Below are 27710 nucleotides of genomic sequence, written 5' to 3'. Positions count from 1 at the left end.
TCACATCCTTACCTCTGTTCTTTGCCTTGGAGTTGTCAAGATTAAGCTTCTTATCTTTGCTTGCATTAAATACAAGAAGCCCAAGATCTAAGGTCATTTCTTGTGCCCAAATAGCTCTGTCAGCTCTTCTGTCTAGATCCCTTTCTTCTGTTCATTCATAGGGCTTCCTTTATCCTTAGCCTCCTAACGCGTCCCTCTTTTTGTTTGAATTGAACTGGCCTTTTCACCTGATGATTTGCTTTTCCAAACTATCTTGAAGTCTTCTCAGCTAGTGGCTCTTTTCCTCCCATATCCTTCCCATTACTTGGCTGAGTAATGGTCCTTCTTGCTCCTCATTGGTGTTTGCAGACCCATCTCTTTCCTGAAATTCATAATTTCAAATCTGAAGAGGATTCTTAGACCTCCCTGGCATCTTGGTACATTTTCCTGGCCCACTCAGTGTCTTACTTGTTCTCTTTCTTCAGACTATCCACTTTTCTTCCCCTACTTTTACTCTAGAAAATAGATGATAGGCCAGCACTGTGGCATAGCGGGTAAAGCCACTGCCTGCAGTGCTGGCATCCCATATAGGCGCTGTTTTGAGACCTGGCTGCTCCTCTTCTGATCCAGCTCTCTGCTGTGGCCTGGGAAAGCAGTGGAAGATGGCCCAAGTCCTGGAACCCCTGTACCACGTGGAAGACCCGTAAGAAGCTCCTGGCTGCTGGCTTCGGATTAGCTCAGCTCCTGCTGTTGTGGCCATCTGGGGAGTGAACCAGTGGATGGAAGACCTCTCTTGCTCTCTCTCTCTCTCTGCCTCTGCTTCTCTGTAACTGCCTTCAAATAAATAAATAAGTCTTAAAAAAAAAAAAAGAAAATAGATGTAATCCAATGAGAACTGCTGCAAGATCTGTATCCCTAATTAATTACTTCTGTGTTTTGTACTTTCTGTGATCTACTTGGTCAGGAAATCCCATTCCTTCTCAGTTACTCATGAACATTGCTTCAGAACAACATCAGTTTTTCTTAATTAAAAGTTCTCCATCAGTGAATAAACATGTTCTTCCACCTTAAAAAATAAAATCTTTTCTTCCACCTTAAAATAATAAAATATTTTCCAACTCTACTTCTCCCTCTTGTTACTACCCTATTCCTTCCTTCCTTCCTCCCTTCCCTCCCTTCCCTCCCTTCCCTCCCTCCCTTCCCTCCCTTCCCTTCCTTCCCTCCCTTCCCTCCCTTCCCTCCCTTCCCTCCCTTCCCTCCCTTCCCTTCCCTTCCCTTCCCTTCCCTCCCTTCCTTCCCTCCTTTCCCTTCCCTTCCCTTCCCTCCCCTCCCCTCCCCTCCCCTTCCTCCCCTCCCCTCCCCTCCCCTCCCTCCCCTCCCTCCCAGGCAGAGTTAGAGAGACAGACAGAAAGGTCTTTCTTCCGTTGGTTCACCCCGCAAATGGCCGCTACAGCCGGCGCGCTGCGTGGATCTCAAGCCAGGATCCAGGTGCCTCTTCCTGGTCTCCCATGCAGGTGCTTTCTCTTGGTCTCCCATGCGGGTGCAGGGCCCAAGCACTTGGGCCATCCTGCACTGCCCTCCCGGGCCACAGCAGAGAGCTGGGCTGGAAGAGGAGCAGCCTGGATAGAATCCGGTGCCCTGACCGGGACTAGAACCCAAGGTGCCAGCGCCACAGGTGGAGGATTAGCCTAGTGAGCCGAGGCGCCGGCCACTACCCTATTTCTTCACTCCCTTTCCAGTGGGGTTCTTTGAAAGAATTGTCTATCCTTACTTTCTCTAGTTTCTCTTTCCCACTGTTTCTTAAACCCTCTCCAAGCAGATTTTGCTGCTGTTGTCAAGATTTCTTGACCTGTAGGTTCCTGAATCTAGTGGTCAGGTCTTCATCATCATCATTTGCTACAGATCACGAGTATTTGCTATTGTTGATTACTCCATCCTCGAAACATTCTGATACAGCTTCCTGGATTTCTTCCCTCCTACGCTGGCTGCAGAGCACCATCTTTAGGTCTTCTCTATCCAGATCACTCCCTTGGTGAACTAATCCCATTTATGTGCTGACAACTTCCGACTTGTATCTCCAGCCCACAGCTTTTTCCTAAACTTTAGAGTTAATAGTCTACTGCTAGCTTGACGTCCTTGCTTGAATGTTTAATAGGATTCTCAATCCTGATGTGTCCAAAGCTAAACTTTTGAACTTCCCACTCAAACCTGAACCTCCCCCAAACTCCTTCTCATGAACTGGCAACTCAGTCTTTCCAGGTGCTCAGGCAGGAACCTTAAGTATTACCCTCTGTTCTCATACCCCACATCTAGACCAACAGCACGTCCAATTTAACAATCATTTCAAACTGCAACAGTGATCTGGAAGCCAAGTGAATTTTACAGTGTCTGCCCTAGTCCAGGCTACCATCATCTCTGAAATACCAACCTTTCTCAGGATTGAAATAGCCTCCTACCTAGTCTCCCTGCTTTTGTCTTGTACCCCTTTCTGCATACATTCGTCTGTTCCTACGGTTGCCACCAGAAGTGATCCTTAAAACCCTAAGTAATGTATCTGTTTTCCCAGAATCTTCTAACGACTTCCTAACTCATGCCTTAAAAATCAAGATCCTTACAGTGACCCATAGGGCTCTTTACCAGTGTTGTCCAGTGGAGGAAATAATGCAAACCATGTATATAATTTAAAATTTTGTAGCAACTGTGCTATCAAAAATAAAAAGCAAACAGGAGCAGGAGTTTAGCACAGCAGTTAAAATGCTGTTTGAGATACCCACATCTCTATCAGAGGTGCCTGGATTCAAGTCCTAACTCTCTTTGGATCCAGCTTCTTGCTGATGCAGAGGTGGCTAAAATGATGACTAACCTTCTCCCTGTCACCTGCCAGGGATCATCTCTGTCTCTGTGCCTTTCAAGTAAATAAAAATAAAAAGAAGACATTGTTAATTTTAATATATATCAATGTGTAATCTGTATAAAAATTATTAGTATAATTCCTTTTTTTGTATCAAATCTTCAAACTTGTGTTTCTTATAAAACATGCTTGTTCAGTTTTTATTGGTGATACTTGATTTGTATTTAGATTTCATAAGTACACTCACATACCCAGGTAGCTCCAGGTATTCTTAAAAGTTTTCTAATAGGCCGGCACCGCAGCTCACTAGGCTAATCCTCTGCCTAGCGGCGCCGGCACACCGGGTTCTAGTCCCGGTCGGGGCGCCGGATTCTGTCCCGGTTGCCCCTCTTCCAGGCCAGCCCTCTGCTGTGGCCAGGGAGTGCAGTGGAGGATGGCCCAGGTGCTTGGGCCCTGCACCCCATGGGAGACCAGGAAAAGCACCTGGCTCCTGGCCATCGGATCCTGCCATCGGATCAGCGCGGTGCACTGGCCGCAGCGCGCCGGCCGCGGCGGCCATTGGAGGGTGAACCAACGGCAAAGGAAGACCTTTCTCTCTGTCTCTGTCTCTCACTGTCCACTCTGCCTGTCAAAAAAATTAAAAAAAAAAAAGTTTTCTGATAATTATATGCACTATTAGTTTTTTAATTTTAATTAAACTTTGAGAGAATAAATAAATTTCTTTCCCCAGCCACATTTCACAGGCTAAAAAGCCATATGAGGGCAATGGCTATCGTAGTGGACAGTGCAGCTTTTTACCATCGGGCCCATCTTCTTTGACCCTGGCTCCCATGGCTCTCTTTGCTCATCCTGCTCTAGCTGTAATGGCCTCCTGTGCTCTGACTGTGGCAGGCACTTCGCATCTCCAAGCTTTTGCGTGTGCTGTTCTCTCTGCTTGACAAGCTCTGCTGCCAGGGATCCACGTGACTTCATCCGCTCCCTTCCTCATGTCCTTGCTCACATGACGCCTTAATATCCATGCCCATTCCTTTCCGTCCCTAGCTTTTACACTTCCAGGTGTCCTTCTGAAAGACAAGAGATCTGAGAGGGAAGAGAGGACCTGATCTACAAAGGGAAGCAGTAGAATACGAGAATGGTCCCATAGAGACACCCGGTTGAGTGAATATGTTAGGCAAGAGCACAGAATAAAATAAGGTTGAATACATGACTATGCCCCTTCAGCTTGCTTTCCACCTGGGCAGCCTAGGGGATTGTATTTTGTGTACATGCCTGACTCCATACATATTGTAAGCTCTTTAAATGCAAGGCTCTGCCTTAGCATCCTCTTGTACCTTCTTGGTAACCTAGCACAGAACTCTGACCCAAAGGCAGTCTGAAATTCCCAGTTATGAGCTGCCTGTTGGCCGGCTTGTTGTGTTGTACATTCTCCTTATCCACCACGTCTTTTCAGTGCCCACAGCTGGTGTACCTGCTGATGGTTTTAATATGTTGACTTTGCATTCTCTATAGCTTTGTGACTCTGACTCATTCTTTTGTTTTGCTTGTCCATCCTAGTGCACTTACTCATTTTCTAAAGCCAATTCTAAGAAGCCTTTCCTGATTCTCCCAGTTTATTAACCCCCTCCTCCATGCTGCTTGTTATGGTGTATGTTTTTGTTTTCTTGTAGGGAACACAAAAACATAAACACAGTTGCAATAGGATATGAATTCTTGAGGGTAGGGACTATGCTTACTAAATTTTTTATTTTTAGTGCTTTTCTCACTGCTTTGCCATAGGTACTCCAATTAGTGTTAGTTGAATGAAATAGACACAGAGCAGCAAAGAGAGTTATTATTAATGGAGGAAGATTATGTTATTTAATATACGTGCCTTAAGCCCCAAAAATAGTTACCTAAGTACCATTTTCCCTCTCTTAAACCATATTCAGAGGATATAGGTCCATGGGAAACAAAGGTGAAAAGGAACAGGGGAGGCTAAGGGTGTGATGTGCACAGAACTTCCTGTAATGTCAGAAAGCTCATGTATTCAGATCAAGTAGCAAAACTTACCTGTTTGTATGACAAAACTGCTTTCTTCAGCTTTACTCTAGCTTTTGCTCTTGGAATATTATTTCATTATATATATATATATATATTTTTTTTTTTTTTTTTTGACAGGCAGAGTTAGTGAGAGAGAGACAGAGAGAAAGGTCTTCCTTCTGTTGGTTCACCCCCCAAGTGGCCGCTATGGCCGATGCACTGCACTGATCCAAAGCCAGGAGCCAGGTGCTTCTCCTGGTCTCCCATGCAGGTACCTCCACTGCCTTCCCGGGCCACAGCAGAGAGCCACTTCCAGAGAGCCACTTCCAGAGAGCTGGACTGGAAGAGGAGCAACTGGGACAGAACCTGGCACCCCAACCGGGACTAGAACCCGGGGTGCCGGCGCCGCAGGTGGAGGATTAGCCAAGTGAGCTGCGGTGCCGGTCTTCATGATATATTTGTATACTGTTTATCTTCTTAACACTTGTTGATGTGATATCTGGGTAAAGATCATATGCCTCCTTTGTAAAGTAGGAGGTTGGGACACGTAAATATGTTATGTTGTGGGAAACAGACCTGTTGGCAAGTGCTATAATGGCACTGTGATGGGCAGAAGAATTTCCATCACTTTCACTTATTTGCTTCCATTGTTTGGTCTTTATAAATTGAGTTCATAGTAAAAGCAGATATTTGAGATGCCTGTGACTATGTGTAGCAAGTTCAGAATATGAAACTCTGCATAGGTTTTGATTAGCTAAGTTGTGAGAAAACTAGAGTTGGTGCAGTTTTCAAGAGTATTTTTAGTAACTCAGAGGTTTAAACTGGCATTTTGGTCTCGGCAATTCTTTAACTGATTTCTGGTTATGAGTAAACTAGAAAAATAATTTCTTCTTTCCTGTAATGATTTATTGCTAATAGATAGCAGTGTATAATCATATTCCAGTAGGCATCAGAAAGAAAAAGCAGAGGACAAAAATCCTTTTTCTCTGATTCTTAAAAATGTTATTCTAGAGAATGTTGAAAATTAAGTGTGAAAAACTGTTACCCTCCCAATAAATATTACAAGAAACAGTGTAATAGAGCCAGTTCCACATTGGAGCTAAGAGGAGGTTTCTCCCACTTGCTGTTTGTACTCTTTCTGCTTCCACCCAGCCTTATGTAGTTCAGACGAGATAGCTCTGTTAGACCTGTAAGTCACCCTAATTGTTCATTATTTCCTTTAGAGAAATTGGGACAATTTAATTCTTTTCATTTTTGTTTTTCACTTACATCCGTCCACTGGTGGTCAGGTCCCTCTGCATCAGTCCTCTTGTACCTACACTACCCGCTGTGTAGTGTCCATGGAGTCCTCACCTTTTTCTTTGAGAGCCCGATTTTCTCCTTTAATATATACCAAACAGAACAATGGTCCTATGTTTTATTCCTACATATGTGACGTCCAACAGTTACTGAGGAAACACACATATACTCAGTTCTTCTGTTGACAAAACTTGTACAGCTCACCACAGAGGCTCTACTGTGTGGTTACTGGTTTAGTGAGAACTGAGTGTCTTCTTTCTTCCCTTACTGTTTATCACAAGCCTTCTTCAGAATTATTTCACAGTTATAAAAAATACTTAATAATTTCCCAATTCTAACTTTTAAATACACAGAATTATCATAAGCTGTGTAAATCCTCTGTCAGTTTCTAGGCATTGCAATTTGAATAGTATTCCATGGACTTTCTTACTTTTGAAATCAAGTATTCTTAGGAAAATACTGATTTTGGGCATCTTAAACTGAACATTGAAGTTTGTAGTTACTTTGATATCTGAATGAAAAATTATCTGCTTAGGTATTCTATGTCATAAGGAGATAAATAATAAGTATTTCATAGAAATTTTAGTACATCTACCTTAAGTTAGATTATATAGCTGTTTGGTATTGTGGGTAATGCTGTGACTTTGTGATTTGCATGGCTTCAGATGTCATAATTTTTCCCCCACTTTCTAGGAAGTAACAGCTAGCAGTCGCCACTATGTTGACAGGCTATTTGATCCTGATCCCCAGAAAGTGCTGCAAGGTGTCATGTAAGTAGCATGTGTTTAAGAGTCTATCAAAAGTCTTGTTTGTTTTTATGTTTTAACCTGCCAAATACTATAATTCTGAATATGCAAGCTTATAACTTTTTTCATCCATTTGGCTTCTTTTTGGAAAGACTACTTGACTTTCGTGACTTTTAATATTTTACTATAAAGAATTGTCTATTAGTTACTAACTGGTATGGTTGGTTTTATTTTTTTGTAGAATACTTATTTTATATATTTTTAAAAATGTTTACTCTGGATAACAATGTTTTTGCTACCTTAATATCCACAAAGGCAAGAAAATAAAATTGATGATCTTTTGCAGTTGGAAAGCAGTAGAAGAATAGGTTGGTAAAGTTTTATTTACTTTGTTTTTGGTTAAAATACCACCTGCTACTGAGTCTCTTACTGATGAAAAGAATATAAAAATTTAGAAAGCAGTTATTAGAAATTCAAATAAACTATTGATAACCTAAATGCCCTTCTTTTCTCCAAAATTCCCTGTTTAATGAGAGGAAACATTCTCAATCCACATACTAGATAGAGATAATTATACTTTTTTTTTTTAAAGATTTATTTATTTGAAAGGCAGAGTTACAGAGAGGCAGAGGCAGAGAGAGGAAGAGAGATCTTCCATCCGCTGATTCATTCCCCAGAAGGCCACAGTGGCCAGAGCTGCGCCGATTCAAAGCCAGGAGCCAGGAGCTTCTTCCAGGTCTTCCACATGGATGCAGGGGACTTGGACCATCTTCTACTGCTTTCTCAGGCCTTAGTGGAGAGCTGGATCGGAAGTGGAGCAACCAGGACTGGAACTGGCACCCATATGGGATCCTGGCACTGCAGGTGGCAGCTTTATCTGATACCACAGCACTGGCCTTGAAAGTTATGTTTTTAAAAAATTAAATATGGCAGCTGGTGCCATGGCTCACTTGGCTAATCCTCTGCCTGCTACTCACGTGGGAGACCTGCAGGAAGCTAGCTGCTGGCTTCAGCCTGGCTCAGCCCTGGCCGTCATGGCCATCTGGGAAATGAACCAATGGATGGAAGATCAGTTTCTCTCTCTCTCATCTCTCATCTCTCATCTCTCATCTCTCATCTCTCTCTTCCCCTCCCCCCCCCATAATTCTGACTTTCAAATAAATAAATCTTTTAAAAATTTTTTAAAAAGTAAAAATGATGTAAACATCAGAACTATTTGATTTTCAGTTGTTAAAAATGAATTATTTAGAGATAACTTGTTAGTAGTACAATATTTAGTAGAAACTTGAATTGTTCTGTATCAAACATCCCATTCTAAAATCAGATCCTTTTTCTTTCAAAGAGGAAAATTTCATGTATATAACTGAGTAGAAGATCCTTAATTATGGAATAGCATAGAACAGACAGAAAAGGGAGATCACTTGCATAGGCGGATGAGATAAACTGCCCCTTATTGCAGTCTGAGCTTCCACCAGCAGGGGAGGTGAATTAGGAGTACCTGGGTTTGATACCTGGCTCACAATCTGACTCCAGCTTCCTGCTTAGTGCTGACCCTGGAAGACAGCAAGTGATGGTTCTAGTAATTGGATTCCTGCAACCCAAGTGGGAGACCTGGATTGAATTCCTAACTCTGGACTTTGGCCCCCTGATTGTGTGTGCATTTGGGGAAGTGAATCAGTGTTTAGGAATACTAGCTTGCTCTCCTTCTAATAAATAAATGTAAAAAAATTCTTAAATGATAAAGCATGCAGGACACTTTTTGGAAGTTACTGTGGTTTTAGTTTAACTGTGTTAAATCTCATCATTAAAGAAAAATAACTTCTGGGGCCAGTGCTGTGGCACAGTGGGTTAACGCCCTGGTCTGAAGTGCCGGCATCCCATATGGGTGCCAGTTCGAGTCCCAGCTGTTCCTCTTCCAATCCAGCTCTCTGCTATGGCCTGGGAAAGCGGTAGAAGATGGCCCAAGTTCTTGGACCCCTGCACCCATGTGGGAGACCTGGAGGAAGCTCCTGGCTCCTGGCTTAGGATGGCACAGCTCCGGCCGTTGTGGCCAATTAGGAAGTGAATCAGTGGATGGAAAACCTCTCTCTCTCTCTCTCTCTCTCTCTCTCTCTCTCTCTCTCTCTCTGCCTTTCCTTTCTCTGTGTAACTCTTTCAAATAAATAAATAAATTTTTAAAGAAAATTCCTTTTTTTAAAGAAAAATAACTTCAAATTTTTTAAGTGATTTATTTATTTATTTGAAAGGCAGAGTTACAGAGAGGCAGAGGCGGAGAGAGAGAGAGAGAGAGAGAGAAAGGGAGGGAGGGAGGGAGGGAGGGAGAGGGGTCTTCCATCTGCTGGTTCATTCTCCAGATGGCCACAGTGGCTAGAGCTATGCCGATCCGAAGCCAGGAGCTTCTTCCAGGTCTCCCACGTGGGTGCAGGGGCCCAAGGACTTGGGCCATCTTCTACTGCTTTCCCAGGCCGTAGCAGAGAGCTGGATTGGAAGTGGAGCAGCCGGGACTTGAACCGACACCCATAAGGGATGCCAGCACTGTAGATAGTGGCTTTACTCACTGCACCACAGTGCTGGCCCCCAAATATTTTTGTAGATCTTGAGTCAAGGCTGCTTAAACTCTGTGAGTATGTGTGTGATTAGAGTACCTGCTCTGACTTTTGCCTTAGTGATTTTCAGTGAAAATATCAGCGAGTATCCCTGTGTGACCCTATGTTGGTAATCTGATGTTAAAAAACAAAGTTAAAGGGTCGGCGCTGTGATATAGCAGATTAAGTTGCTACCTGCAGAGCCAGCATCCCATGTGGGTGCTGGTTTGAGTCCAGGCTGTTCTACTTCCAATCCAGTTCTCTGCTGTGGCCTGGGAAAGCAGCAGAAGATGGCCCAAGTCCTTGGGTCTCTGCACCCACATGGGAAACCCAGAAAAAGCTCCTAGCTCAGGCCCAGCCCTGGCCATTGCAGCCATTTGAAGAGTGAACCAGCAGTTGGTATATCTCTGTCTCTGATTATGCTTCTTCCTCTCTCTAACACTGTTTTTCAAATAAATAAATTAATTAATTTTAAAAAAAGCCAAATGATATTCCATGAAACATATCCATTGCATGTTTAAAAAAACAAAAGCTAATATGAGCAGATATGACTGTAGTTTCAAATTTGAGTAGAATCAGAAAACTAGCCTAGACCTCTCTGGTGAATTTAGTTAGGCAGTTGTGGGTGCTGTAGAAGATGTCTTTTGAGGTATTTTATTATACTGATGAAATAAATTTATTTTGATAGTGATTATTAAATCTTCTAGGTGTAGGAAATAATGTTCCTGTGGTGTCAGTAGGATGCAGACAGGTTCCATTTTCTTGCATGAACAATAAGGTGTAAGTTCCCATAAAATGAAGTCTTAAAGGTTAACTATAGGATAATTCAAAAATAATGAAGTTAGTTATTTTTTAAAGTATTACAGGTAGGCCGGCGCCGTGGCTCAATAGGTTAATCCTCCACCTTGCGGCGCCGGCACACCGGGTTCTAGTCCCGGTCAGGGCGCCGGATTCTGTCCCGGTTGCCCCTCTTCCAGGCCAGCTCTCTGCTATGGCCAGGGAGTGCAGTGGAGGATGGCCCAGGTGCTTGGGCCCTGCACCCCATGGGAGACCAGGAAAAGCACCTGGATCCTGGCTCCTGCCATCGGATCAGCACGGTGCGCCGGCTGCAGCGGCGGCCATTGGAGGGTGAACCAACGGCAAAAGGAAGACCTTTCTCTCTCTGTCTCTCTCTCTCACTGTCCACTCTGCCTGTCAAAAAAAAAAAAAAAAAAAAAAAAAAAAAAAGTATTACAGGTAAACCTGTACAAAGATTATCTTAATACCAGATGTAGTTGAGTGATCCTGAGTTTAATTTAAAACTATATATTTGTTCTAAAGATTTTATTCATTCCTTTGAGAGAGAGTTACAGACAGAGAGAGGGAGGTCTTCCATCCGCTGGTTCACTCCCCAGATGGCCACAATGGCCAGAGCTGGGCCAATCTGAAGCCAAGAGCAGAAGCTCCTTCTGGGTCTCCCATGTGGGTGTAGGTGCCCAGCCTAAGCAGTTGGCCATCTTCCACTGCTTTCCGAGGCCATTAGCAGAGAGGTAGATTGGAAGAGGAACAGCTGGAACACAAACCAGCACCCACATGGGATGCCTGTGCTGCAGGCAGAGGCTTAGCCTGTTATGCCATAGTGCTGGCCCCAATTTAAAAGTATATATTATGAGACAGAATTCAGAGAATTTGGATGAAAGGGTGGCAGGATTACCCAAAAATTTCCAGATAAAATTCAATCAAATAAGCTGTTTTTATATATGTGCATAGGATATATACTTATTTGGAGCATAAGGAAAGCTGTATTTCTGCATTCATATAAATCTTTTCAGAACTGTATAATGTTCTAACACATTTTTATGTTCTATGACATAATACATTTTTTATGTTCTTTGACATAATTAGATAACTTATGAATATACTACAAAAATATTTGGGCATTTGTTATTAATGCATTTTTAAAAAAGATTTACTAATTTATTTTGAAGGCAGTGTAAGAGAGGGAGAGACAGAGAAAAAAAAATGGATCATCCATCCATCTGCTGGCTTATTTCCCAAATGGTTTCAATGGGCCAGGGCTGGACCAGGTCAGAATTGGGAGCCCAGAACCCCATCCAGTCTCCTGCATGGATGGCAGGGTCTAAGTACCTGGGCCATCTGCTGCTGACTTCCCAGGCATATTAGCAGGGAACTGGATTAGAGCAGTTGGGACACGAACTGGTACTCCAGTATGAGATGGCAATATAACAAGTAGCAGTTTAGTTAGCTCTACCCCAGTGCTGGCAGTTATTAAATTCATTATTTTTGAATGTAAGGTATTTTGTAATTATATATTGACAAAACAGTTAAATACTCTAATCTCTGAGCCATTCTTTAATTTTTAAAGTTACGTATTCACTTGTCATTTAAGAGCCATAAAATGCTATGGAAAGATTAAATATTTACTGTAGATTTATCATGATTTCTATTTTTTATTTGTTTTTAAAATATTTTTGTTAATTTGACAGGGAGAGTTATAGACAGTGAGCGAGAGACAGAGAGAAAGGTCTTCCTTCCATTGGTTCACTCTCCAAATGGCCGCCACGGCTGGCGCTGTGCTGATCTGAAGCCAGGAGCCAGGTGCCTCTTCCTGGTCTCCCATGAGGGTGCAGAAGCCCAAGCACTTGGGCCATCCTCCACTGCCCTCCCGGGCCACAGCAGAGAGCTGGACTGGAAGAGGAGCAACCAGGACCAGAACTCGGCGCCCATATGGGATGCCAGCGCCGCAGGCAGAGAATTAACCAAGTGAGACATGGCGCTGGCCCCAGATTTAGCATGATTTTTATGCATATCAGGACTGTATCTTAAACTATATGTATTCTAGAAATTAAATCATTATTTATAAGAATGAACTAAATTGCTCTCAATTCTCAGTTCTTTTCAATTTACGCATTAATAGAAATTCTTGACTTGAGCTGAAGTTCACTGTGAGTTTCTCAAGTGCCTCCTTAGTCAAAAGTTTATACAAAAAATAACTTCAGTTGGAATAATCGATCATCATTATCTAATTCTTTTAAAATTGGCAGATCACATATGGTAGTGGTAACTTTAGTTAGAATATGAACTTACTTCATTCCCTAACCATGCTTGGTAACTGAAAGCTTATTATTGTACTTGAATGTTTGGATGTTACATTCTCCAAAAAGAGCATCATCATAATTAAAGGAGCAGAACACTGAGTGTGTTTAATTTCCAAAGTCTAAATAATTTTATGAGTCGTTTACAATGTTGCCTTATTCTGGACATCCACAAATACATATTTTTTCCCTCTTGTGTCAAGACTGTTATATGAGGGACCGGCACTGTGATGTAGCAGGTTAACGCCCTGGCCTGAAGTGCCGGCATCCCATATGGGCGCCGGTTCGAGACCTGGCTGCTCCACTTCCAATCCAGCTCTCTTCTATGGCCTGGGAAAGCAGTAGAAGATGGCCCAAGTGCTTGGGCCCCTGCACCCACGTGGGAGACCCGGAAGAGGCTCCTGGCTCCAGGCTTCAGATCGGCGCAGCTCCAGCCGTTGCGGCCATCTGGGGAGTGAACCATTGGATGGAAGACCTCTCTCTCTCTGCCTCCTTCTCTCTCTGTGTAACTCTTTCAAGCAAAATAAATAAAAAATCTTAAATGACTGTCATATGAGCAGTTGAGTTTTCATAAGTAAGTCACACTTCATTCTCAGATTGTAGTTTTCAGTATCAGGTATATTTTTTCCACTACTTTATACCAATTAGACCAAAAATGATTGTAGAGTGCTCCAAACAAGGGCTCTTTTGGGTAAATGAAAACTGATACTGGTTCAGAATGAAGATGATAAAATTAATCTTTAGCTTAGGACCCAAGCCTTTGATAATGGAAAGGTAATTTTGTTGTTAGATGATGCTAGGTTTTTGGTTAAATTGTATATTATTTTTGATTATTAGTTGACTGAAACTTCTGTTTCTTTAATAGGTATAGGTCCTTTGTTTTTCTTTTGTTATTTTAACAGCAAAGCTTAATGTTTACTTTGTCTCTTGGTTTTAATGACCCTTAGAATACTGTAGTCTATACTTAGGTTGTGGTGGTAGATACTTTACATGTTGTTTAAATATTCAGTCTTTTTTTCTCAAAGGAAAGGTTAACATAAAGGTTACATAAAGGTCATGTAAAAGTGGGTACGTTTAAGTCTGTTTATCAGTGTTAGAATTTAAGATTCTAGCAAGATGTTAGCTGAAAATGTTCCTTGACAAATGTGTGTTTGAGACATTCCAGTAATGACACCTTTTCTTCCATCCTCCCAAATTGGGGTATCTCCAAGGCTCCTTCTTTAAAAGCCTTTCTACTTGGATACTCTTATCTTACTTAAGGATGATTCAGTGTCTGTGGTCAAGATGAGTCCTAGCTAAGGTAGTTCTTCTCTAAGTTTCCTAGTGTCCTGACAGGAAGTAGTCACTCCAGACATGTCACATACTGATTTCCTGTACATATTAAGTCACCTTGTTAACTGCTTCCCGAAATGTTCCTTTGTTTTAGTGATTCCAATGGCTACTACCCTAATCAGTGTCACAGAACCAGATGCCTAGATGGATATCTTTGACAGATATTTATCAAGTGCCTGTCATTGTACTCATGTGGGGTTATATAAGGATGAATAATAATAATGCAGTCACGATTCTGGATGATCCAGAAGTCTCTTGTAGATATCAGAGAACTAAAGCAATAGTTCACTGTAGCTTGATTGATGAATGCTATGATAATATTAGGCACAGGTGTCTTGGGACCTTAAAGTGGGTATCAGCCACTTAATTGGCCCACTTGACTGTGGAATTGTTAGTGCTCGAGTCCATTCCACATTCAGCTTATCTTCCTTGATCATTGTTTCCATCATGTCCCTTCTCTGCTCGGAAGCAAGATTGTTTGTTAATCCATCCCCCCTTAAGTTTGTCTCTTCTCCCTGTCACTGTCCTAACTTTGTTTCATGCCTCACACTGGCCCAGAAACATGCCATACTTATTCCCAGTGTGGGGTGCTAGGAATGACTTTTCCTTTTGTCTTCCCCTTCCAGTTTTCCAAGTCCTGACCACTTTCTAAGGTTCATCTTAGTTCCTACCATTGCCTCAAAACCTGTTAGACTTATTTATCTACTTTCCTTGGCTTTATAAACATTCTAGTTATAATATAACACTGTTATATATAATAACATAATATATATGTTATATATTATATATAATATATATTATAATATATATATATGTTAGTGTGGTTTTGTCTTTTGGAGATTGTGAACTCTTCAGATCAGGCACCCCATTGTGTGATATTTTTGTATCCTTCATAGCACCTAGCGCAGTGCTTAGCTCAAAACTCAATGTTGAATGTAACTAGATCATTGCCTAGCCTCTCCTCCCCCACCACCCAAACATTAAACGTTGGTAGGAATGAGATTACACTTCTTCGGTCTTTTCCATAAAAATGTAAAATTGAAACACAGGAGAAAACAAGAAATGGATTCACCAAATTTGTCTTTTTCCTCAGCTTGTTGTAAATAAATGCCTGTTGTGCTGGGGGCAGTGGAGAAAACACTTGGGATAAAGACATGGGTTAAGGTTGGCTCTGTCATTTAACATGGGGTTCTGAAAAAAATCCCCAAACCTGAGTTGTAGTTTCCTTCTCTATAAGGTAGGATTAATAGCACTCAAAGTTTTGATGAAAATGAAATAAAGTAATGAGTATGAAATGCTGTGTAAACTTTAAGATAATATAGAATTCTTACATAATTTTTTAAAAAATTAGATTTATTTATTTATTTGAAAGGCAGAGGGAGAAAGAGATGGAGAGAAAGAGAACTCATATCCACTCCTCAGATGCCCACAACAACTAAAACCAGGAGCCAGGAACTTAATCCTGGTGTCTCGTGTAAGTGGCAGGATTCCAGTTGCTTGAGCCTCATCTCGGCCTTTCAGGGTGAGCATTAGCAGGAAGCTGGAGACAGGAGCCAGAGAAGGCCCTCTGACAGGGCAGTGGGCATCTTGACGGCTACGCTAAATGCCAACCCCATCTTGCATAGTTTCGTTGTGCTCCCATCTAGGATGATAGCTGTGAGTTTGTGTAATACAAAAAACTAAAGACTTTTTCGTTTTCTGGAGTCAATATTATTGATGATCCTTTGCCAGTTACTTCTGATTTTTCCAGGTCAAGTTGGCTTTCTTCCCTCTCAAGAGATACACTTTTATCCTAACAAAATGATGAGTGTATTATGAGAAAGGGCACCAGGAGGGACATCTAAGCCAGACCTGGTGGTGCTAGGGCATGCTTTCTTGAAGGAGGTGACATTGACATCTAAGCTCAGACCTGAAGAATGAGTAAAGTTAGCCAGGGGAATGTGTGAGGGAGAATAGCAACATCCAGGAAACTGAGGAAAGCTGCATCTGACTGAAAGTTGTGTTCCTGTTGCCTCTGAAGTCAGTTCCGTAATCTAGCCTTTATTCTGTGTTGGAGTATGCTCAAGAAGTTTTAACTTTTTCATAGAAATGAACTACCAGCTTCCTTTTGTGGTAACAACTGAATGGACTTTATTTCCTGGACAGTAGCATCTTTTTTCTTTATCTAGCATAGGTATATTATCAGAGTCAGGGTAGGAGTTTAGATGTTGGCCCCTTTTATTAATTGTATTCTCTTTAGTCTACGTTTACTTTATAGCCATTGGCTGCCTCCTTCATGTGCTTTTATTTATTTATTTTTTATTTTATTTTTTTTGACAGGCAGAGTGGACAGTGAGAGAGAGACAGAGAGAAAGGTCTTCCTTTGCCGTTGGTTCACCCTCCAATGGCTGCCGCGGCCGGCGCGCTGCAGCCGGCGCACCGCGCTGATCCGATAGCAGGAGCCAGGTACTTCTCCTGGTCTCCCATGGGGTGCAGGGCCCAAGCACTTGGGCCATCCTCCACTGCACTCCCTGGCCACAGCAGAGAGCTGGCCTGGAAGAGGGGCAACCGGGACAGAATCCGGCGCCCTGACCGGGACTAGAACCCAGTGTGCCGGAAGGTGGAGGATTAGCCTAGTGAGCCGCGGCGCTGGCCCTCACGTGCTTTTTATGTATAAAAACTTCAGAGAATTGGAAAATTGGTTTTGGAGGGGTTTTTGTTTGCCATTGTTGTAAAAACATTTACTTTGGCCTGGTTCAGATGTTTGGAATGGTTTCATTAGTTGTTGTAGGGACACCTCATTTCTGCTTTAAGAAGAATGGAGAGGAAATTGGGGAAATATTTGAGTTAGGAGTTTCAGATTAGAGAAGGTACCCAGAATGGCACCTGGCACAAAATATAAACAGCTGCTGGACCAGTGAGTATTAATTAGTGTGAACAGCACATGTGAAGAGAAGGAAGGCTAATGAAAATAAGTGGCAAGCTGCCCGGTAAGGTCTGTAAGCTGGCGGTGAGGAATTAAGACTCTGAGAAGAAAACAGCAGACATACATAGGGAGCCTGGAGCCTGGGTGTACAATCTCTTACTACCCATGCTTTGCTACCTGAGGCTTTAATGGCGTTCAGGACTTAATGAAACCTCAGAAACTTCATTCAGTTGAGCGTCTCTTGCCCCACCAAAAAATCTATACGTGTGAGGGAGAGTTCACAGAGAAGTTTAGATCAGGCTAGGGTGGATGGGAGTAGGGTGGGGGGAGGGAAGACCCATTCTCGGGCCATGAACTAATGAAAGAAAAAAAAAATTAGTTTCAGTGTTTGGCTCAAGACTTGTAAAAATGTCATTCACAACCTTGTGAGGAGAACCCTGCACATCACCAGTTGTAGCAGTATTTTTCTGGTATTCAGGAGAATTAATTTTTTTAATGCCTGTGATATATTTCATGCTACAAATAGATACTTATTTGTTGCTTTTTTAAAAGTAATTCCCCTGCCCTCACATCTTTCTGTAAAGTCCTATTTTGCTAAGTGTACAACTTTTTCAGAGTTATAACTTCCAAGGGTCCCCATATTTTATACAGCCCTGCCACCTAAAAGAGAGAAAGTCAGAAGAGATACCAGACAACTGTTAAGGGGAGCTTATTTTGGGATATGAAAGAAGCAGATGAGCTAAGAACTTCAGTTAAAATGATTTAACACTTTTAGGCCTAACTTTCTCTTATTATAAATATTTTGTAATGCCTCTGTACTATCCTTAAATTAATAGTAATGCAACTCACATACAGAATTCCAAAAATAATATAGTCCTTCTCTGCTTTTATAATATAAAAGAGATGTAAAAGTTTCTCTTTATGATAATTAAAATTTATAATATTGTAAATGCTTAGGCCTAATAACAGTAGAGAACTTAATGAGTAATGAGAATGCAAGAGTTACAAATGTAGACTGATACAGTATGTGGTTTTTTTTTTTTTTTAAAGGTTTATTTTATTTATTTAAAAGACAGAGCTAAAGAGAGAGAGGTCTTCCATCTACTGGCTCGCTCTCAAATGGCTACAGTGGCTGGTACTGAGCCAATCCAAAGCCAGGAGCCAGGAACTTTTTCCGGGTCTTTCACATGGGTGCAGTCACCCAAGGACTTGGGCAGTGCTCTGCTGCTTTCCCAGGTACATTCGCAGAGAGCTGGATTGGAAGTGGAGCAGCTAAGACTCAATCAGTACCCATGTAGGATGGCACTGCGGTCTGGGGCTTTAACCCACTGCGCCACAGCACCTGCCTCATAGACTGTGATATTGATCACTCAAATACTATGAGTGTCACTGTGCTGTTGATCTGATTTTCCAACATGAATAACTTGATTTTAAAAGTACATATCTTTTATTTACAGAATAGGCACAATATTTTTTAAAGTGCGATTTTCTTAAAAATTGCGGAAAGTGATTTCTGTTTGTAAAACTATGGCCGGGGACTGGTGCTGTGGCATAGTGGGTTAAAGCCCCAGACCGTACCAACATCCCATATGGGCACTGGTTCAAGTCCCAGCTGCTCCACTTCCGATCCAACTCTCTGCTATGGCCTAGGAAGGCAGTAGAAGTCCTTGGGTCCCTGCACCTGCATGGGAGATCCGGAGGAAGCTCCTAGCTCCTGGCTTCGGATCAGCTCAGCTCTGGCTGTTGCAGTCATTTGGGAAGTGAACCAGTGATAGAAGACCTCTCTCTGGCTCTCTCTGGCTCTGCCTCTCTCTGTAACTCTTTCAAATAAATAAATCTTAAAAAACAAACAAACAAACAAAAACACTGTGACCAGAATGTCCCAAACACTCTGACAAACTTCTGAAGCGCTCCATGGGGGCTGTGCTGCCCTCTTCCCTGCTTTGGGAACCATTGTGCTATAAGAACTACATGGTGTTCTGGTGTCCTATATTAGGACAGCCGTACTGATGAAGAGGGGAGTCTTTTATAGTATTTTATTAGTAGTACTGTGTTTACTTTGGACTGTTTGTCTTTTCTGTTCCTGTCTTTTGGAACCAACCACAGTTGTGTGAGCTAATTGATCATTGGTAGAGGCACTCTTACTGTGGAACTGAGTTTTGCTGTTGGTGAAATAAAGAGCTCTGTGTAGCTAGAATTAAAAAAATGCTGGTTAATAAATGATAAACAATTTTTTTTCTTTTTAATCTCCTTGAAAGTTGATTGGCTGCTTAACAAAAGGAGTAATAATGTGTCATATTCTCCATTTTAAAATAAAATGAGACAACAGCACAAAAAATGGATGGGAAATGGAAGTACACTTGCAAGATTCTTGCAATCCGTCTGAAGATTGTCAGGAATTAGAAGATACTTCACTGATTCTAAAGTAGTCATTTAAGAAAGCAACAAAACCAAATCCAAAGAGGTGCGGCCAATAAGACAATAAAGCAAACAAAGTGGAATCATAAGAATACTCAGTCCTGAGGAAGTGAGAGAAAGGGAAAAAACAGGTGTGATCCCTGAAGCAAGTTGGATGTATTCTGCAGGCTGGCTTTTTTGTACTCCCTACTCACAGGGCTGTGAGTGCAAGGGGGCCTGTATTCCTTTATATGTGAAGAATTGGTGCACTTTTTAGAAGAAGTCCCCACTCTTTGTCAATATTGGCAGTCTTTTGCCAGTTTTTCACACAACTACACTGTTTTACATTCCCCGTGTTCACTTAGCACCTATCTCTTTCCTCTTTAGCACTCCAGGTGAAAAAGAATCAGTGTTTTGACTTTGTCCCTAACTTGTATTCATGCCAGTCTAAGGTGTTGCATGAAGTAGAATGAATTGATCTTTGTTTTTTTTTTTTTCAGTGATGTCTTAACAGATTTTACCTTTTTCTCTTCCACTGTGTTCAGAGACATGAAAAATGCTGTAATTGGAAACAACAAGCAGAAAGCCAACCTCATTGTTTTAGGAGCTGTTCCAAGGTGTGTTTGTTATCTAATCCCTTTTCTGCCATTCATACTAAGTTACTAAGGTATTCCTTATTCTCAATCATAAGATGTATTTTCTCCAATATTGTCTATCCTATATTTAAAATAAATCATTTTTTAAAGAAATGAACCATCTCTAAGAAAAAAAAATAGAGAATGGAATAAAATGTATTCGTATTTTTTTAGAAAGGAAGATCATTCACCCTACAATGTGAGGATTTGTTGGATATGTAAGCCAAATACACCAATCTTTCTTCCCCATCTCCTTAGAGCCCTTGCAGTTTTGTGTTTTAGGGTTCTCAAGACCTTTTAGAATTTAGAGAGAAAAACTATGCTTGGTTTTTAGTTCTTTATTTAAAAAAAAAATCTGATTGTTGGGATTTGATGTTTTTAAAGTTAACATAGGAAACTTGATTTCTTCTTCTGATGACCTAATAAGTTTCGACTGGCAGGCAATAACAATTGTATAGCTTCCTTTTTGTCTTTTCTACTCAGAACCGTTTGTGTACAATCGATAAAAGTTTTTCATAGTTTTTTCTTTTCAGTTTTGAGATAGGATTGGCGATTTTAATATTTTTTAACATCACTGACCTCAAACATATATTTAATACAGCTCTCAGCAGCCATTTTTTAATAGGCTTATTTATTTATTTATTTGAAAGGCGAAGAGAGAAGGATGGGGATCTTCCATCTGCTGGCTCACCTCTCCAGTGGCTGCAACAGCCAGGGCTGGGCCAGTTCAAGGCCAAGGAGCCAGGAGCTCCATCGAGGTCTCCCATGTGAGTGACAGGGACCTGAGTATGCAAGCCATCATCTGCTGCTTTCTAGGCACTTTATCAGGGAGATAGATGAGAAGCAGAGTAGCCCCGGCCACTCAAATGAACACCCCTATAGGGGATGCATGTATCCCAAGCAGCTGCTTAACCCGCTGCACCACAATGCCAGTCCCTCTCACTAGCTTTTCTTAGGGAATTTGTCTTCAATGTTTAAAAAGTGCTTTAGGGAACACATAAGTTCTTAGAACATAAAGAAAATAGTGGTAACTGATAAAAGATTAGGGTTAGGGGAACGGTGATTTGATAATCTGAGTGGAGTAGAAATGGGAGTTTCCTCATTGCTCAAATGAATTTGTAGAAAGATCAACTTCCCTTGTTTGAAGAGCTCACAAGGACTCTATTCCTTCTAGGCTAGACCTCTGCACTTGCAATATTACTGCTGTGGATTTAGTATCCATTGCTAATTTGAATTCAGATTTGATAGCAAAGGTAGGCATTTGGCCTAGTGGATAAGACACTGCTTAGAATCCCCACATCTCGTATCCAAGTGTCTGAGTTTGAATCCTAGGTTCTGCTCCCAGTTCCAGGTTCCTGCTAAAACGCCCTTGGGAGGCATCAGGTGATGACTCAAGTACATGGATCCCTGTCATCCACCCACATGTGAGACCTGGATTGAGTTCTGAACTCCTAGCTTTGGCCTTACCCAACCATAGCTGTTGCAGTTATTTAAGTTGTGAACCAGCTAATGGGAGATCCAAATCTCTCTTGCCCAGCTCTCTGCCTTCAAATCAGTGAGATAAATAAGGATTTAAAAAATGACCTGACAGCACATATTTTGGGAGTTTCCATATTCTGAAAAGACCCAGTGGGAAGGGGCAGATAACATAGACTGTGGTCCTGCTGTTTCTCCAGAGTCTGCATGTGGACAACCTTGAGATTTAGAGTTATGATGAACTCAGAATCCGTGGTAGTCCTTCTGCTCAAAATGAAGAAAGCCTTTCCTAGATACCCCCCACCTTGTTTCTTTTTTGAATTAGCTGATGACATAAACAACCATTTCCCAGAGGGGTTCACATGCAAGCTATTTTTTAGTATGTGGAATGCGTGGATAGCCTTCATTAACCTGATAGCTTTGTCACACGAGTTTACTCCTATATTTTAGTCTCTTTGTTTATCAAGTTCCTTCTTTTTAGATTGTTGTACTTGCTTCAGCAAGAAACCTCAAGCACAGAGCTGAAAACTGAGTGTGCAGTGGTATTAGGAAGCCTTGCTATGGGTACTGAAAACAATGTCAAGTCTCTACTGGACTGCCATATTATCCCTGCCTTACTGCAAGGTATGTCAGGAAACCATTGCTCAAGTAAAGAGTAGAAAAGTTTGTAGTGTTTGAATACTGGTTGAAAAGGAAGATGAGTCTTAAATCTAGTTTCATCGATAGGACTACTGTCCCCTGACCTGAAGTTCATTGAAGCTTGCCTCCGATGTCTGCGGACCATCTTCACCAGTCCTGTCACTCCAGAGGAGCTACTGTATACTGTGAGTTTTATGTTTGAATCATCATACACTGCACTAACAGCCTCCTCCTGATTTGCCTCACATCTTCAAATTCATTGTAACTATTTTAGAGAAAAGTCTCAAGAAATATAAATTTCAAAAAGTTCATGGAAAATGTATTGAAAGATAAGTTTACCTTGGTACACAAATGTTTGAAATCTATGCACGGAGGAGGTTTCAAAAAGATCTTGGAAAACTTATCTTAAAAAACTGAGTGAATTCCAAAAAATTTTTTGCTTCAAACCAAATTCATTTTAAAATTCCATTTTCCATTAACTTTTTAAAGTACTCTCATTTTTTTCTTGCTTATTTGCAAATATCAAATCTTCTAAGCTTTGTAAAGAAGTGAAGGTCTCAGATCTTGAGGAATTTATGAACTGCTTATTTCTTTATATGTACAAATCAGGGAAGTATATCTTTGAATAAGTAAGTGATAGGGAGGTTTGTGCTCACTTTAGGTTAAAGTTCAGCAGAGTAGGGTTTGTAGAGAAGCGAGAATTTCATTTGGGCCTTGAATAATGGATAAGATTTTGAGAAGTAGAAATGAATAAAGCATGGGGCCGGCACTGTGGTGTAGTGGGTAAAGCTGCCACCTGCAGTGCTGGCATCCCATATGGGCACCAGTTTGTCATGTATCTGCTTCCTTCCAGATTGAGCATTAGCCGAAAGTTGGAATTGGAAGCAGAGGAGCCAGGACTCAAACCAAGCATGCTAATACAGGATGCAGGTCCCCCAAGTGATGACTTAATTGCTATACCAAACACCTGCCTCAGCCAGTGTCTCCCCCCCCCCCCCCCGAAAGCCTCAGGGGAGTGAACCCTTTTAGCCTAGCAGTTAGATTGCCTGCAGAGGAATGCCTATGTTCAATTCACAGCTTCAGCTTGTGATTCCAGCCTCCCAGCAGTGCAGACCCTGGGAAGCAGCAGTGAAGGCTCAAGTAATTAAGTTCCTACCTCCCATTTGGAATTCCTGGATTAGTTCCTGGCTCCCAGCTTTGCCCTAGCCCAGTCCCCATTCATTGCAGGCACTTGGGGAGTAATCTAGCAGTTGGGGGCTCTGTCTTCCTCTATCTCTCCTCTTTTCTCTGTCTCAGATTTTTAAAAAATTTCTTTTAGACTTCAGGGATTATGAAGGAGTCTTTTAATCTGTTGATTACATAGAATTTTCTTAATGGAAATTATGTAAGGGCCAGCATGGCCACATAGCAGGTTAAACTGCCACTTCTAATACCAGCATCCCATATGGGTGTCAGTTTGAGTCCAGGCTGTTTCACTTCCAGTCTAGCTCTCTGCTAATGCACCTGGGAAAGCAGTGGAAGATGGCCCAAGTCTTAGGGGCCCTGCACCCACATGGGAAACCTGAAAAAAGCTTCTGGATCCTGCTTCCATCTGGCCCAGCCCTGGCCGTTGTAGCCATTTGGGGAATGAACCAGCAGATGGGAGATTCTCTCACTCTTTCTCTCTAACTCTGCCATTCAAATAAAATGAATAAATCTTTAAATAAATTTCTTTATTAAAAACTATGCTAAGGTTTTTGAAATGCTCTTATCTATAGTCTACTGTAAGACATACTCATTGTCTCAATATCTATATGTAGAAGATGTATGTTTGTGATTTTTGAGAAAGGCCCACACACAATTGCACAAACGTGATACCTTCTGGTTTCTGTCCTGGTGTCTGTCTGTCCCTCTCTCTCTCATGCTAGTTGTACTTCTCTGTGGTTACACAAAGACCCAGACTGTCAGATTGGATACACATGAATCAGAGATCTTATCCAGAATCAAGCTGTATAAATATTTCAAGAGTTAAGCAGTTGAGAGGCATAGGCAAAGCAAGCATGGAGAGGGGCCTGTCCTGTAGCTCTGTTGTCCACCTTTCCTACATCAGATGCATATCCTCTGACCATTAAAGATACATAAGGTCTCTAAGTGAAGTTTGTGGATCACCACACACTGTAAGTAATATCCACATTTAAAGCACATAGATTTTTTTATTATTATTATTATTTGAGAGAGACAGAGAGAAAAGTCTTCCTTCCGTTGGTTCACCCCCACAAATGGCTGCTATGGCCAGTGCTCTGCGCCAATCCGAAGCCAGGAGTCAGGTGCTTCCTCCTGGTCTTCCATGCGGGTGTAGGGCCCAAGCACTTGGGCCATCCTCCACTGCCTTCCCGGGCCACAGCAGAGAGCTGGACTGGAAGAGGAGCAACCGGGACAGAACCGGCGCCCCAGCCGGGACTAGAACCCAAGGTACCAGCGCCGCAGACGGAGGATTAGCCTAGTGAGCTGTGGCACCGGCCAAAAGCACAGATTTTTACCTCAGAGTTTTATGAGACATTCAGGGATCCATGAATCATGAATCCACAGATTGGATACTGCACTGGTTCACAAAACTGAGTAAGCACCAGAATTACTTGGACCCTCCAGAGTTTCTGATTCAGTGAGTCTGGGGAGGGACCTGAGAATTTGCATTTCTAACAAGTTTGCAGATAACTCAGGTAGTTCTGGTTAAAGGATCACTCTTTGGGAACTGTTTGGTCCAAAGCATTCTGTCGAGGGCTTTTTTAGGAAAGAGCAGTTTGGTTTTCTGTAGGTCATATTGTTGCGTTAACAGATTAAACCAATCCTCTGTCTTTACCCTGAAAGTTTCTCCCCAAACCCAGGATGGTAATAGGGGGGAAATTGACCCTAGACAGCTGTTTTTTGTTTGTTTGTTGTAAAAATTTATTTTTTATTTGAAAGGTAGAGTTACAGAGAGGCAGAGGCAGAGAGAGACAAGAGAGATCTTGCATCTGCTGGTTTACTCCCCAAGTGGCCACAATGGCCGGAGCTGGACCCATCCGAAGCCAAGAGCCAGGAGCTTCTTCCAGGTCTCCCAGGCAGGTACAGGGGCTCAAGTACTTGGGCCATCTTCCAGGGCTTTCCCAAGCCATAGCAGAGAGCTAGATTAGAAGTGGAGCAGCCAGTTCTCAAACCAGCACCCATAAGGGATGCTGGTACTACAGGTGGTGGCTTTACCCACTATGCCACAGTTCCAGGCTCCCTAGACAGCTGTTTTAATTACTTCCTCCTTGCGCTCCAAAATGGTTCATGTCCCACTAATGGATGGTGGTGTGCAATTTGGAAAATTCTGTATTAGGCCAACTTAATTTATTAAAAAAACATTTATTTATTTGAAAAGTAGCAAGACTATCACAGAGAGATCTTCTAAACAGTGGTTTTCTCCCTAAATGCTTGCAGCAACTGGAACTCAATCTGGGTCTGCCATGTGGGTAGCAGGGACCCAAATACTTGAGGCATTATTTGCTGCCTTCCAGGGTGCAGAGTAGCAGGAAGCTGGAATCTGGAGCAGAGCTTATCCCAGGTACTCTGAATATGGGATGCAGGTGTCCCAAGTGTCTGCCCATCACCTGCCCATCTTAGCTTAATTTTTTTACATGAGAAAACTTAAGACAAAGGGAGGTTAAATTTAGATAGTAAATGATGAAACATCTCAATAATATGCCTTAGAGGTTTTATACCTTAGAGACAGTGGAGAATCTGTAAAGTGTTGGATACAGGGGGATAACAGAGAGCAGTGGTTCAATGTAAGTAACTGAGTTTGTGATGGGATTGTATAGAGGCCAGATGTTAACAGCAGCTCTGGCACTGAAATAAAAAAGTGCTCCAATCAGAAGAGGGTGGGATTTCTGATGGATAAGTTGGGGCACTTATGTAACTGTTCTTTGCCTTATGTAATCATCTATAAATTGCAGATAATAGAAACACAATTGAAAAGGGACATTGTAAAAAATGGGGTGGAGGCTATTGTAATTGATGAAAACTGAGGGAAACTAAGGGATGAGAGAACAGTGGAGGAAGGAAGTAGAAATAGCCTTGGAAGCAGAATGGAGGCTTTTTTTTAACCTATCTTTTTATTTCTCTGTTCTCTTAACTGGTCTGTGCTTCCCTGTTGTCTGCCAGTGAAACTGCTATTTGACTTCCCTGATGGCATTCTCATCTTCTCTCTCCTTTTTTCCCCTATGCAGTTAGTTCCTGACTTTCTTTGAGGTTTTCTAAGTTTTTCAGGTTTCTTTCTTTGCGCTCTGTTATTTACTTTGAGAATCCTGGAGGAAGCACAGTGGGCCAGCCTCAGCCTCTTTGGAGAGCTGATTAGAATGCAGACTTTTAGGTCCCATCCTAAAGAACACCCCCTAGGAATGTACTTGCACATTCCTTCTTGAGAAGTGGTAGTTCTAGGATCTGTGATAGCACTCACTAGAAGATTTGAGCTATCTTCTTATCCATTTGTGGTTCAGGCCAAATTTCCTTTTAACTTTTAATTCCTTTTGCATTCTAAATCAAATTATTGGCGAGCTCTGCAGCAGGGTAGGTTGATTCTTCTTTCTTCCTGAACTACCATGTATGTTGTTAAGTGTCAGCAATAGGACCTGTTAGGGTTACCTATCAGAAAGCCCATCCTGAGTGGGCTCTATGTGAGAAGTGGCTAATCATTGTCTTGTGCAGATTGAAAATAGCTAACAACCGTCCTGAAAGATTTTAATAGTTACTGATGGCTGCAGTAATATCTCAGAGATGAAAATTGTCAATTTTTATTCTTATACAGGACTTTTTCCTTCTCGGTGATTTACTGCTGTATAGCTTATTAGTCACCTCACATTTTGGTTTTAGAACTAATTTCTGTCAATTTTATTGACATAGTGTTTTATTGTGAGGATGCAGGCTACTTATGGGAGAGAGACTGAGAATATTCTGTCCTCACATTTTGTTGTCATAGATAAAAATTGATACCCCTTTCCTTATTCTTTGTGTTGCCTAGATGTTGCTGGCCAAGTGGCTTTTGTTTTTTCTGTTCCATAGAGATTTGACTTACTGCCATTGCGATAAGAGACTGTGTACCTGCTTGTGAAAATATTTTGTCAAATGTGCACATGGAGCCTAAGTTTCTTGTTGCTGTGTTCTCCTTCCCTTCCGCTACAGGATGCCACAGTGATACCACACCTCATGGCACTACTTAGCAGGTCTCGCTATACCCAGGAGTACATCTGTCAGATCTTCTCACACTGCTGTAAAGTAAGAACCACAATGAATGTTCTCTTATGTTGTAAAGCCTATTTTTTTAAACTTCTTATTTATTTGAGAGAGAATTTCCATGCACTGATTCACACACTCCTAGCCAAAGCCAGAAGCCAGGAGCAGGTCTCTCGTGGGTGGCAGGAACCCAATCACTTGAACCATCATTGCTGATTCTCAGGGTTTGCATTAGAAGAAAACTGGAGTCAAGAGCTGGGTATCAAACCCAGACATTCCAATGTGGGATGCACACTTAACCGGAGTCTTACTTTCTAGGCTAAATGCCTGTCCTCTATAAGCAAACTCTTACATGCCCTTAAGAGATATACCTTCTTCATGTATCCTCCCAGAGGTGGTCTAGACTTACATATGTATTTTTCTTCTTTTTACTGCAAATGACGGCATACTTTGCATACTGTACTGTTCTGCTCCTTGCATATTTCACTGAACATGTCATAAAGGCTGTTCCATATTAGTA

The 27710-nt window shown here is 41.8% G+C and overlaps 1 protein-coding gene across 13 annotated transcripts in view; it reads left to right on the top strand.

The window, feature by feature from the left end:
• Positions 1-27710, top strand: part of ARMC8 (armadillo repeat containing 8) — a 121201-nt gene that overhangs the window by 27621 nt on the left and 65870 nt on the right. For 9 of the 13 annotated variants that reach the window (XM_070072756.1, XM_017346800.3, XM_070072761.1 and 6 more), the window contains 5 exons: positions 6842-6918; positions 19754-19825; positions 21801-21943; positions 22046-22143; positions 27140-27232. In XM_070072756.1, the coding sequence (XP_069928857.1) occupies positions 19758-19825; positions 21801-21943; positions 22046-22143; positions 27140-27232 (402 nt within the window). In that variant the 5' untranslated portion in view covers positions 6842-6918; positions 19754-19757. The remainder of the gene's footprint in view (positions 1-6841; positions 6919-19753; positions 19826-21800; positions 21944-22045; positions 22144-27139; positions 27233-27710) is intronic. The other 4 variants (XM_070072762.1, XM_070072760.1, XM_070072758.1 and 1 more) reach the window with 1 other exon arrangement.

Source organism: Oryctolagus cuniculus, chromosome 4, assembly GCF_964237555.1.
Source record: "Oryctolagus cuniculus chromosome 4, mOryCun1.1, whole genome shotgun sequence".
In the NCBI taxonomy this organism is placed as follows: domain Eukaryota; kingdom Metazoa; phylum Chordata; class Mammalia; order Lagomorpha; family Leporidae; genus Oryctolagus; species Oryctolagus cuniculus.
The sequence above is the reverse complement of the archived record's forward strand: the minus strand, read 5'-3'. Positions and strand labels throughout refer to the sequence as shown.